Genomic DNA, 14,421 nt, shown 5'->3' with positions numbered 1-14,421 from the left:
GAGTGGGTTTCCTCCGGGTGCTCCGGTTTCCCTCACTGTCCAAACACATGCGCTATAGGTGAATTGGGTAGGCTAAATTGTCAGTAGTGTATGTGTGTGAATGAGTGTGTATGGATGTTTCCCAGGGATGGGTTGCAGCTGGAAGGGTATCTGCTGCGTAAAACGTATGCTCGATAAGTTGCTGGTTTGTTCCGCTGTGGTGACCCCTGATTAATAAAGGGACTAAGCTGAAAAGAAAATGAATGAGTGAATTTTGATATTGCTTAGTTTAAGTCTGCTGTCCCCGTGCGGCTGTCATGTCCTTTTGTTGTTATTACAGCGAGTTGCTAGCGACAGCGAGTATGTTAAGAGGCTGAACTTGCAGTTATCGACATCCCATTGAACCATTTGAGATGTCACAACGAGATGTTGTTGGCAAGATGGTGGACATACGCCACTTGTGTACTACAGGTTACGCCCCTAAAGCTGGATTTATACTTTCGGACGAGGCTTTTATACTTGCCGCATTCGCCGTTGTGATATTCGTTAAAACGACGGGGGACGGTCAAAAGAAACTGACTGAAAAGTCAGACGCATAAACAGAGAAGTAGGAAGTTTCTGGAACTACCTCAAATCAATAAATTCATTCAAGATGTTTTAACAAATAGCACGTTCGCCTCACAGCAAGAAGGTCGCTGGGTCGATCCTCGGCTCAGTTGGTGTTTCTGTGTGGAGTTTGCATGTTCTCCCTGCGTTCGCGTGGGTTTCCTCCAGGTGCTCCGGTTTCCCCCACAGTCCAAAGACATGAGGTACAGGTGAATTGGGTAGGCTAAACTGTCCATGGTGTATGAGTGTGTGTGTGTGTGTGTGTGTGTGTATGTGTGGATGTTTCCCAGAGATGGGTTGCGGCTGGAAGGGCATCCGCTGCATAAAAACTTGTTGGATAAGTTGGCGGTTCATTCCGCTGTGGCGACCCCGGATTAATAAAGGCACTAAGCCGACAAGAAAATGAAGGAATGAATGTTTTAACAGATTATTTTTATTATTTTAATAAATTATTTTAATGATTAAGTTTTTTTATAACCATTCAAGATTTTTAAAATAAAATGTTGATGCATTACTTGCTTTTGTTGTATATCTTGGATAGTTTTACCTATTAAAGTTAAACATTAATGAGAGGACAACATCTGTTGCTCTGCAAATATATCTTTTATTATGGCAAGAATAAAAGCAAAATAAAAAAGTACACTTAAGTTACTAAAAAATGCTTCATTTTTTTATATTTAGCCCTCTTCACAATTTGCATATCACTGTCTGGTTCCTTTCCTCTTTTTTTTGCTAAAAAGGCAATAATAGTCCAATTATTCTGACCATTATCACCAATAAAGCCTAGAGAAATGGCAATGAGGTTAAAATATTCCTTTCCAGTTATCAAAGAAATAATTTGTTCCTTAATTATAGATTTGTAACTATTAAATTGTTTTAAATTCAAGATTGTAACATATACATCAGTGTTAAAAATATAAATGGTGGACATATTCAAATACACAAATACATATTCTGTAATAGGCGAGGCAGTGGCGCAGTAGGTAGTGCTGTCGCCTCACAGCAAGAAGGTTGCTGGGTCGAACCTCGGCTAAGTTGGTGTTTCTATGTGGAGTTTGCTTGTTCTCCCTGCCTTCGCGTGGGTTTCCTCCGGGTGCTCCGGTTTCCCCCACAGTCCAAACACATGCGGTACAGGTGAATTGGGTAGGCTGAATTGTCTGTTGTGTGTGTGTGTGTGTGTGTGTGTGTGAATGTGTGTGAATGTGTGTGGATGTTTCCCAGAGATGGGTTGCGGCTGGAAGGGCATGCGCTGCGTAAAAAACTTGCTGGATAAGTTGGCGGTTCATTCCGCATTTATTAATCCCCGGATTAATAAAGGGACTTATCCGACAAGAAAATGAATGAATGAATGAATGAATATTCTGTAATGGTGTACAGGGTCTCCACTGTTGCCATGGCCTCTTATGCTCATCCCTCAGGTTTTTCCAAACCTTTTAACAAAAACTGTCTCCTTTCCCACTGCTGTTGCAGTTTCTAGCCAAGAATTTTTGATCATCTGGTTTAGGCTTGGGCCGTATCCAAATTTTGATACCGTCAAACCTCCTCCCTATTTTACCCCGGTATCCAGTATTACCGTGCATAATAGAAAACAATGATGATGTAAGGCTCAGACAGCGTCACTAAACTGTTGGCTTGTGCCTAAACCATTCAGACACTGAATACCGTATATGCAACCCGGTTCGCGGTCACCTGTTTGTCTTGTATTAGAGATCTGCGCTGGACACTTTCTCATTCACACACACACACACACACACACACAGAGAGAGAGAGAGACACACACAGCTCTACATTCTCTCTCTCGCTCTCATTCACACACACACACACACACAAATTCATTCCCGGACCTCAAGAAATCTGGTCGGCTCCTGCGGTACAGCAGGTGGAATGGGGACCTCTAGTTCGTATTTAACGTCTCCCTTCTCGTTCGGTCGGAACCGGTAATACTGCAAATCTGCAGGTCACTTGGTGCGCGACTTGCAACCTCATCATCTCCCTCTCTCTCCTCCACACTGTCCCGTGATGACAATCACGCACAGGGCCGGAGCAAGCTGAAATACCGCTCTAGGCAGAGCACGATCACGCCGCCCTCAACCCCAATGTGAAATGAAAGTGACCGGTTATGAAAATGAAGTGAGGTGTCGCGGACCTATTTTGGCGCTCTATGCGCGGATAAAACTGAGGACGCGCGGGTGCTGAGGGAGGTGTCGCGGACTGACGGACACCGCTCTCTCTATTCTGTTGCCCTATGCGTGGATATAACTGAGGACGCGCGGGTGCTGAGGGAGGGAGGGAGGTGTCGCGGACACTGCGCTCTTTATTCTGCCGCCCTATGTGCGGATATAACTGAGGACGCGCGGGTGTCATGGACCTCAATTCTGCCGCCCTATGTGCGGATATAACTGAGGACACGCGGGTGCTGATGGGGGTGATGCTGATGCCGCCCTCTCTATTCTATCGTCTATGCGCGAATATATCTAAGAACGCAGGGGAGGTTTCGCGCAGGTGGTAAGGGAGGTGTCGCAGACGCCGCCCTCTCTTTACTGCCGCCCATGGCGGCCGCCTAGGTCGCCTCTATGGACGCGCCGGCCCTGATCACACATACGCATTGGTAGGCATCAAATAAATGATATTTAATATTTAATACTTGTCTCCTATTTAAGTGCATTGTTTTTTATGACGGTATTGAAACTGACACCGTTGCCATTTTTAGATCCCACAGTATACCATATTACCATATTACTGCCCAAGCCTAATCTGGTTATCTCTATGATCAGGGATCATAAAGATGTCTGTTCAGTCGCACTGTTTCAGACAAAATCTCTTCCAAATGATTTACATACAACTCAAATGAAACGCGGCGCCGCGCAAACTGCTCGCTCGAGTCTCAAAAAAAAAAGTTATGCGCTCCACCTGCCGAAATCATGTTGCACACACCCAAGCAAATCTCCGCAAACTCCACAATGACGTCACATTCGTCACGCGCACTCAAACGAACTAGCGGACGCGTCAAATATAAACCAGCTTTAAGGGCCCTTCATGTTACACCCCTGTCTCACAGTCTGCAGACAGACCCTACTCGCCATGGCTGCAGAACTACAGACTCGAGGTGCCGTACGGGTCAAACACCGGGCAGCGCAAAGTAAATAGATTTACAGTCTGCATTAAATACATTTACAAAGATGAAAACGAAAGATGTTTTTTCTGTAATTTTAGTGAGTTTCAGGTTGTTTTGTATGAACACAATACAGTTTCAGTCGCTTTTTTTTTCCTTTATTATTTTTTTAATTTCAGTTCATGAACATTTAAATTGTTCGTTCGTTTTAGTTAACTATAATAACCTTGGTTCATGAAAGAGTGGCAAAACTGTTATTAATAAAGGTGCTTCTCTCTCTCTTTCTCTTTGTCTCAGGGTGGCTCTGCTGGAAATGCTGTGGGCTTCAGACTCTCGTCTCTTCTTTCTCTGGCCGACACTAAAGCCAACAAACCCGGGATGAACCTGCTGCACTTTGTGGCTCTGGTCAGTGTGTCAGCTCTGCTGCTCTATTACATGATAATACAGCAATAAATTCGAGAGTTCACACTTAGCTGATGATTGATTATAAAGCGTGTTTGGCATGCTGTCCCAGGAGAGAGCCCTGAGCTCATAAGATCGTTTGAGCTCAGGGCTCCCTCCTGTTTGCAAGGCGAGAGGGAGTTTAAGCTCAGGTAGATCTGGAGAACTCCCCTGCTGTAGTAGCTAATGAACAGATAATGATCACTCTTAAGAGATAACTACTGACTTGGAGCATGTCTATGGTGCTGATTTGGATTAGTCAATTAACCTAAGTTGCATGTTTTTGGACGGTGGGAGGAACCCGGGGGAAACCCACGTGAGCACGGGGAGAACCTATAAACTCTGCACAGCAGCATCAGCTGGCTTGGTAAGGACTAGAACCAGTGACGTTCTTGCTGTGAGGCAACAGTGCTAACCACTGGGCCACCGTGCCACCCATCTAGGAAAAGAGGAGGACTCGGGGTGGAAGGGGGGATTCTTCAAAATGAAGATGGCTGTAATATGGACCTGTGGGTATTTATAGTTGTTCAGGAATCGTCTGATTGGAAAATCATAAATTCAATAATGCGGGACCGGCCGTGATCAATCATAAACACATGATCCTCTCAATATTAGTTCATAAATAAACTTCACCTAAATATCTGTGTGCATCTGGAAGAAGTAAACATGTGCACTGTGTGTGTCTGTGCAGGAAGCTGAGAAGAAAGATCTGCTGCTGTTTCCAGACAAACTTCTGCATGTGCAGCGAGCAGCACGGTGAGAGCAGCACTCCACAATCACTAGCTGTGTTTCCATATAAAGATGCCAATTACATTTATATGCAAAACTGAAATATTGCATGAAACTTTTGTGAATAAAGCAGCATTTCCATCCACAAACGAGAACAGAATCATCACTTCCTGATAAACTTGCTCTAATATAGCTGGAGGAGTGGAGTCTGCTGCACTGTTGGCATTCTCCACTGTGGTGTTTGATCTCCTCTAATAAATGAGCTGCGCCTCAGAAGACCAAGACCAAACACAGTGAACACGGTGAATGTGGTGGCTTCTAGAGGCGTGGGATGGGAGTGCAGAAAGATGCTCAAGACAGTTCTGGAGGGAATAATACTAGGAGAAGAATAATACTGAAGCACTGTGATGACGGATTGACGGAGGGCTGAGGCTTTTTAAATAAGCACAACAACAATTCACATCTGCAGCAATGGAGAGCTGCAAACATGGAGAGCTGCAGACCAACATTAATGACACAAAGAAACACACACACAGATTTATATCTGTCAAATGATCTGGCAGACTCTACAGCACATCTTATTGAAAAAATGTTTATCCTACAATTTTTTATGTGCATTTTCATAATTTATGCATATTTCTTAAAGCATTTTTATATGATATTCCAAAATGTGCATTGAAATAGGCAGATGCAAATATACACCACTGGGTAAAAGTTTGGGGTCAGTTTTATTTTATTTTTTTCATGTTTTTATATTGAAGAAAATTATTCTGTTCATCAAGGCGGCATTTATTAAATGTAAATAAAAAATTATTTAAATTTAAATTGTTAAATATTAATTACAGTTTGAAATAACTGCCTTCTTATTGAATGTAGTTTCAAATAATTACTCCAGTCATTATTGCTTTCATTACTATAACCATTAATAATAATAATAAAAATAATAATACATTTTTTAAATAGTAATAATAACAATAAAATAATATTAATAAGAAATAATAATAATAAAATAATATTAATTTATAAAAATATATATTAATAACAACAATAATAATATTACTAAAAATAATAACAATAATAATAATTAATAAAACAATATTAATAATAATAATAATAATAATGATGATAACAATAATATTTAATATTAGAGTGATTTTTAAAGGAAGATGTGACTGAAGACTGGAGTAATGAAGCTGAAAATTAATCCTTAAAACACTTGAATAAATGATTAAATTAAATTATAATCCACTTTTGAACAGTTATTTAATAGTGCAATAACTATTCACTCTTTGTACTGTGTTTATGATGATAATGCAGCCTTGGTGAGCAGGAGAAGCTGATTTTAAAACATTTACAAATCATACTAACCCCAGACTTTTGACTGGTTGTGTAGCTAATGAGCAACACAGGCTATTTATAAAAAGTAGTTATTTATAATGTCTAATAAATGTATTAATATTGTACAGGAGGTCTGTTCAGATGGTTTATAATGTAACATGAAGCTGATTGTTGTGTTTTAATCCATTGTGTGTGTGTGTGTGTGTGTGTGTGTGTGTGTGTGTGTGTGTGTGTGTGTGTGTGTGTGTGTGTGTGTGTGTGTGTGTGTGTGTGTGTGTGTGTGTGTGTGTGCGTGTGTGTCTAGAGTGTGTGTGGACAGTATTCACACAGACTTTAATTCTCTGAGCCGGAGAGTTCTTCAGCTCCAGCAGATCCTCCACACAGATGAAGAGCTCCAGTCCTTTCTAAAGGTGACCTGTGACCTCTCACCTCTGACTTTGTGTGTAATTTTTAATGTCTACTGGAGCATCCCTGAACCTTTAGCATACTCGTTTCAACATGCTACAGTTTGGTACACACTAATTATGTTTTCCAAAACTATTCAGAATGGATAGTATGTAAATCGGGACGTAATAGTTAGTGTGTGTGTGTGTGTGTGTGTGTGTGTGTGTGTGTGTGTGTGTGTGTGTGTGTGTGTGTGTGTGTGTGTGTTTCAGAGCGCTGCTGAAGCTCTGCAGGATCTGAGCGTCAGTATTGATGAGCTTCAGAGGGAGTCAGACGCTCTTCTTGATTTCTTCTGTGAGGATAAAGACTCCTTCAAGCTGGACGAATGCCTAAGAATATTCCAGAACTTCTGCTCAAAATTCAGAAAAGCAGTTCAGGTCAAATGTTTTTTTTTGTTTTTTTTTCATTGCCGCACTTATTATACTCATTTTTTAATTGTTATACTATATTTTATAAGTATTTAAAATGACTAGTGTATCAGACTTCATCTTTTTTATTCAGTATAGTACTGTACTGTTTGATGTATTAATAATATTTATTGTTTTCTTACTTATTTTTAATATGCATCATCAACTGTTATTGCTTTAACATAATTCTATGTATTTTAATATAATTTATTTACTATTTTTTTCAATAGTATTTATTTACTATTTATATATTTTTTTGTAATTATTTATTGAAAATAATACGTAACGAATGTCTAATATTTATTATCTTTTTTAATTTGAATATTTTTTGTTTAGTTTAGTTTTAATCCGTTTATTTATTTACTTATCGATACCTAACATTCATTAAATATTGAAATATTAGAATTTATATTTATATATATGTCCAGCAAGTTTTTACGCAGCGGATGCCCTTCCAGCCGCAACGAATCTCTGGGAAAATATAAATAAATGCTGCTCAGTTGGCATTTCTGTGTGGAGTTTGCATGTTCTCCCCGTGTTGGCGTGGGTTTTCTCCGGGTGCTCCGGTTTCCCCCACAGTCCAAACACATGCGCTATAGGGGAATTGGGTCAGTTAAATTGTCTGTAGTGTGTGTGAATGAGTGTGTATGGATGTTTCCCAGTAATGGGTTGCAGCTTGAAGGGCATCCACTGCGTAAAACATATGCTGAATAAGTTGGCAGTTCATTCTGCTGTGGCGACCCCACATTAATAAAGGGACTAAGCCGAATAGAAAATGAATGAATTAATCAATAATTATTTATTAGTTTTAATGCAATTTATTTACTTTCAGTGCAGTTTTTTGTTTACATAATTGTTGAAGCTTAATATTTATTTTTATCTAATTATTATTCATACATTTATTTAAATGCAATGTTATTATATATTTTAAAATTATACTTATTAATATACTGTATATTATTTATCATGTAATTATTAAATGCGTTATTTAATCTAATTTAGGTTTTTAAAATGTATTTAAATTTTACATTTTAATTTTATTTTCTTATTTTGATGTTCATTATAGTTATATTATTATATGATCATTGTTTTATTATTGTTTTTTGTTTTTCTTTCTCAAGAGCCAATAGTTGTATTTCTTTACAAACAGAAATATTTCCATATCTATTAAATATTCCAATTAAAATATGTTCTATTTCTGACAATAAATTAAATCCACCCTATTCAGGAGAACGTGGAGCGAGGAATGTGGGAGGAGTCTCGGCGCAGGCGTCTGAGGGAATCTGAGGACAAGCGTCACTCCTGGGCGGGGCATGAAGGAGCAGGCGGGGCTTACGAGTTAAGATCCAGTAGTGAAGCAGATGTGGAGGCGGCTTTAAAGAGGGAGGGGCTTCTGGAGCTTCTCCACAGTCCACTTCTGCGGCCCAGAAACAACCAGCGCTCGAAACAACAGAAGATTGTGAACACACACGAACTTCCTCCAATACACGCGCTCTCTATAACAGACACACAAGTTCAAAACGAAACAAACGCACAGACTCAGGCCAGCGAATGTGAGAGTAGCACAAAAACAGAGGAGGTTGTTGACCACCAGGAGGTGCTCTCCATATCACCGAACACCGACCTCCAAACTACTGAACATACAGAAGTGACTCCAAATATGCTAAGTATCGACGATCAGAATAAAAAAATAAATACGTCTGAACCATTGATTAACATTAAAGAAACACAAACAACCTGCAAACCACCAGCCGCCTCTAAAAACAGAGTGTCTCTTTCTGCTAAATCGTCATTATCTCGTAAATCTGAAACTGCGAACGTGAGAAAGGTCGTTCCTCTCCGTCAGTCCGGTTCTGCTGCGCAAAACAATCGGAATGATCCCCAAAGAAAACAATCAGCTCGCAGCTCACCGGTGGAGAAGATTTGTCGATTAACGATGTTGGGCGCTGCTCAAAATGTGCGCGATTCCACAATCAAACCTCAAAATTTCGCTCGCAACACTATTGCATCCGCGACACGCATCGGAAAACAGTCTTCGATTCCTAATGCGTCTCCATTGATGCGTACGACTTCACTTAGACTCTCACAGGACAACAAAAAACAGGAAATGACAACAGGAAGTGATTGTCTGATGCCCCCTGCTGGACAACATAGGAAAAGCAGAAAAGCTAACGATTCCAGAAACCAATCTTCAGCTCAGAAAGTGTTTCCTTTAACACGTACGGCTTCATTTAAGCTCTCGCAGGTGAACAAACAACAAGAAACGACAACAGGAAGTGATTATCCGATGCCCCCTTCTGGACATCAGTTGAATAGCAGTAACACTGTTGATTCTAGAAAACAGTCTTCGGTTCCTAAAGCGTCTCCACTGATGCGTACGACTTCACTTAGACTCTCGCAGGACAACAAACAACAGAAAACGGCAGCAGGAAGTGTTCATTTGACACCCCCTGCTGGACAAAAGAGGAAAAGCAGGAATGCTAACGATTCTGGAAAGCAACCTTCAGCATATAATGTGCCTCTATTTATGCGCACGACTTCAGTTAGACTCTCACAGGACAACAAGCAACAGGAAACTGCTGGAGGAAGTGTTCATTTGACGCCTCCTGCTGGACAACAGAGGAAAAGTGCAAACTCTGTCGATTCTGTAAACTATTCTTCAGCTTATAAACTGTCTCCATTGACGCGCACCGCTTCGCTCAGAAACACTCTCGATTCTGGAAACCAATCTTCAGCTCCTAAAGTGACTTCACGAATGCGTACAACTTCGCTTAGACTCTTGCAGGACAACAAACAACAGGAAGCCACAGCAAGAGGGGATCATCTGATGCCTCCTGGTGGACACCAGAGGAAGAGCAGAATCACTGTCGATTCTGGAAACCAATCTTCAGCTCATAAGGTGTCTTCATTGGTGCGCGCTGCTTCATTAAGTCTCTCAAATAGGCACCAAGAAACAGCAGCAGCAAGTGGTCATCTGAAACCCCCTGCTGGACAACAGAGGAAAAGCAGAAACACTGTTGGTTCTGGAAACCAATCTTCAGCTCCTAAAATGTCTTAACTGATGCGTACGACTTCCCTTAGACTCTCACAGGTCAACAAGGAAACTGCTGGAGGAAGTGTTCGTCTGACGCCCCCTTCTGGACAACAGAGGAAAAGGAGAAACATTGTTTACCAACTCATAAAGTGACAGACGCTTGCAGATCGACAAACAACCGGAAGCTGTGTAAGAACGTGTTTTTTTAGCGCCCCCTGCTGGACACCAGAGGAACAGCAGCAGCCCAATTTCTGAAAACCGAAAAAGTTTGAGGATCCTGTGATAAAACTCTGATGAAACAGGTCTGGAGGTAGAGAGAGGGGGAAGTGATGGTCTATGTTAGGGATTGGATAAAGTACATCTAGGTGGTCTGGGAACAACATACCTTTGAATGTCGTGACTGGCCAATCAGAATGAAGTATTCTAGACAGTCGTGTGATAGGAATTTATAACACTTAGATTTTAAATTATACTACAGTCCAAAAGTTTGGTCTTTTTCTAATGTCTCTAAAAAGAAACCCTCTTCTTTACTGAGTTTTAATCGAAATACAGTAAATTAGGAAATATTGTAATAACTTAACATTTCAAATTGACTACTCTTTTGTTAAAAACATCCACTGAAATAAACTGCAGTAAAAATGCAGCAGATCAATATTTATTTAACATTTTTTTTTGCATAAATCTGTTAATCAACCTCACTTCTGATCAAAACTACTGAATTGTTTGAATAATTTTAGGATTTTACTCTTTTAAATGTTTTAAATTTTAAATTTTGTAACTGATCTGGTGAAAAACACACAAAATGACGTATTTTCAATGTAAACTGGACTGGATTTTTAAAATATTTTATCATGTGTCTTACAGTCTCACATATTAGTATCAACATCGGCTTTGATGCATTGTTAGATTTTCATTTGTTCTCTCTAATGTTCTGCCGGTGGCTGTTTTAGCCCCATTGACTTCCATTATAAGTACATTTGATGGTGCATAAATACGCAGTCTTTGTTTTTGTTTACTCCATCTAGTTCTGAGAGCTGGGGTCTGTTCTTCGTACATGGATTACTCCGTTAGCTAGAATTGAATACTGACGATTTAACACGATCCAGGATCGTTTCGTTCTTCAAAGCTGATCCGAGAGTTGTTGTCATAGCAACAGTTCTTCTAGCTCAAACCTGATTGGGAGCAGGTTCAATTCATATAAACAGGATTAGATCGGCTTAGTTCAAGCAAAGATAATACAGAAGGTATGCTCCAAATTCTGATATTTTCCTACAGTAGTAGTTATATACACTTGGGAAAATGGTACAAATTTTTTAACTATATATATATAAAGTTATAGTCATTAATAAAATAAATAAAGTTATACATATTAATAAAACTTATGCAATCTGCACCCTCGAAATGAAAGTACAAAGACTGCCACCTGCTGGTGCAAAGAGAAAACTTATTGATATGAACTTTTTTGATCGCTTTAGTACAAATTGTGTATAATAGAAATGCACAATATGTCACTTTTTTTTAAAGCAATAATACATTTATGCAGTCATGAACATGTTTTGATAGTTAATATGGTGGTGATTTGATGCTTCACAAAAGTTGCAGACGCCTTTACCAATATGAAAATGCTTTTGTAAACATCCAGTTATTCTTTACACCGATTAAAAAAACGGCTACTATAATAAAGAAAATCTTCTCTAAATGTGGAACTAAATACACTGATATGCAGTGAAATACATGATGAATACTCTTGACACATGAAAGTGTAAAGCCTGCAGCTCACAACAAATGTGGAAGGTTATTGCGTGTCATATTTAACAAACTGTTTACTGCTAATTTTCTGTAATTTTGCTCACATGGATAATTGAATATTAATCAGATGATGTCATTACGCTGCTGTGCCGTCAGCCAATCATTGCATTGCTGATCATGATTTCGAGGATCGATAGATCTGTCCTTCACAACACACGCAGCGATCCCAGATCAGTTCATCCAGACATTCTAATCTGATTCTCGAACTTGTTTGATTCCAGCAGCAGGGGGCGCTGTTAGTAGCTGAAAGCTGATTCACCCTGCTCTCACTGAACTCTTGGAACTTCTAGTTTATATGATCCTAAAGATCTGAGTGATCTGTTTAGGTTTGTATTCAGTGAGCATATCTGTAATGTGTTGAGCTCATAGGCCATTTAGTGATTTATAGAGCAGTAATAATACTTTAATATCTATTCTGAATGTAACTGGGAGCCAGTGTAAAGACCTGAGGACAGGTGTGATGTGCTCTGATTGTCTGGTTCTAATCAGAATCCTGGCCGCAGCGTTCTGGATGATCTGCAAAGATACTTTGATGTCTTTGACTATACAAGCATGAGCTGGAAACAAAGAGACAATCGGTTCCACACCGGACCAGGTGGGAATGCGGGAAACATAATCTTATCAATGTTTTATAAATGGAGTCAGATAAAATGAGGATAAATATATTGGTGACACTTTACAATAAGGTTCATTAGTTAATGCATTTACTAACTTGAACTAATCATCATGAACAACACATGTACAGCATTTATTAATCATAATTGAACATTTACTAATGCATTATTAACATCCAACTCCATGCTTGTTAACATTAGTTAATGCACCATGAGTTAACATGAACTAACAATGAACTACTGTATTTCCTTTAACTAACGTTAACTAACATGAACAAATACAGTAGTAAATGTATTGTTCATTGTTTGTTCATGTTTAATTAACATTAACTAATGAACATTATTGTAAAGTGTGACCAATATATTAATATTCTAAACCACCTCATACTAAAATTGGAGACACATATAGGTTAAATTTAAAGTAAATCAACATTGTGCAAAGGGCATTGCCCACAGGGAAAACCAGCAACAATCAAAAATACATGCTTAATATGGTGTCATGGTTTTGTAATCAAAAAATGTGTTTAGAATCAAATATGCGCATCAGCTCTCAGAACTAGATGGAGTAAACAAAAACAAAGACTGCGTATTTATGCACCGTCAAATGTGCTTATAATGGAAGTCAATGGAGCTAAAACAGACACCAGCAGAACATTAGAGAGAACAAATGAAAATCTAAGAATGCATCAAAGCCGATGTTGATTCACATGTGCAAGACTGTGATAAAAGGTTTTAAAAAGTCCAGTTCTCTATTACATTTAATACTGAAATATGTAACTGTGTGTGCTTTTTCACCAAATCAGTGACATCATTTATGAATTTGCCAATTAAAGAGTTAAACTCCTGTAATTTTCTGAGTAGTTCAGTAGTTTTGGTCATTTACAGATTTATGCGATAAAAATGTAACAAATATTAATCTGATGCTTTAATAGAGCAGTTTAATTCAGTGGATGTTTTCATACTGAACATAACTAAGGGCTAGTAAATTTGCCCAGAGTACATCATTGAGTTCTTTAAAAATTCAAAGCATTTTCTCAAAATAAGATTTGTCAAAAAAATCACTCCATTTGCTGAAACAGAGAGAGAGTTATGGCCAAACTAAGAGTCAAAATCACACCAGGGTGGATGAAAATGGCCCAACAGCACACGAGGGCTAAAATACCTGTTTCTATGTAGATATAAAGTGAAATGTATTCCTGTGACTCTACTCTGGACTTTTAAAGTTTCACAGGATCCATAAGAAATCAATATCATGATGATGATTTTTGTTCGTGTTAAAACACACACACACTTGCTGATCCTAATTTTTCTGGAAAGTGTGAAATGAGTTTTTTATTTTTCGGGATTTAAGGATAGAAAGTTTTAAATGGCATGTGTTGTAGCATTATTAATGTATTTATAGTCTCTTGATCAATTTACAAAAACAAGCTCTCACTGATGGGGATGTAATGGTAGAGTAATTATCATGAATATTAACTTCATCATCTTTTATTATGTATAAAATTGTTCAGTTGTGTTTTATTTTGTATATAGAAATAACCTGAGTTACTGAATTAAGAATAATGTGACTGTACACGTGAATAAAATTATTTTATACTTAATAGTTGGAAAATATATATTCAATTCAATTCAGCTTTATTTGTATAGCGCTTTTACAATGTAGATTGTGTTAAAGCAGCTTCACATAAATGGTCATAGTAACTGGAACAGTGTGGTTCAGGTTTTAGTGTTTAAGTTCAGTTCAGTTCAGTTTAGCTCAGTTCAGTGTGATTTAATCATTACTGAGAGTTCAAACACTGAAGAGCAAATTCATCGATGCGTAGCTCTACCAATCCTGAACCATGCGAGGCAGTGGCGACAGCGGAGAGGGAAAAAAGCTTCAGCAAAAGGAGAGTGAAGAAAAAAACC

At 38.7% G+C, this 14,421-nt stretch overlaps 1 protein-coding gene across 6 annotated transcripts in view; it reads left to right on the top strand.

The window, feature by feature from the left end:
• LOC101882071 (uncharacterized) overlaps positions 1-14,114 on the top strand; it is a 34,343-nt gene extending 20,229 nt beyond the window's left edge. For all 6 annotated transcript variants that reach the window (XM_073939469.1, XM_073939471.1, XM_073939470.1 and 3 more), the window contains 5 exons: positions 3,995-4,102; positions 4,830-4,894; positions 6,510-6,615; positions 6,862-7,026; positions 8,285-14,114. In XM_073939469.1, the coding sequence (XP_073795570.1) occupies positions 3,995-4,102; positions 4,830-4,894; positions 6,510-6,615; positions 6,862-7,026; positions 8,285-10,114 (2,274 nt within the window). In that variant the 3' untranslated portion in view covers positions 10,115-14,114. The remainder of the gene's footprint in view (positions 1-3,994; positions 4,103-4,829; positions 4,895-6,509; positions 6,616-6,861; positions 7,027-8,284) is intronic.
• Positions 14,115-14,421: the final 307 nt, after the last annotated feature.

The sequence above is a fragment of the Danio rerio genome, chromosome 23 (genome assembly GCF_049306965.1).
Source record: "Danio rerio strain Tuebingen ecotype United States chromosome 23, GRCz12tu, whole genome shotgun sequence".
NCBI lineage: Eukaryota > Metazoa > Chordata > Actinopteri > Cypriniformes > Danionidae > Danio > Danio rerio.
The sequence above is the reverse complement of the archived record's forward strand: the minus strand, read 5'-3'. Positions and strand labels throughout refer to the sequence as shown.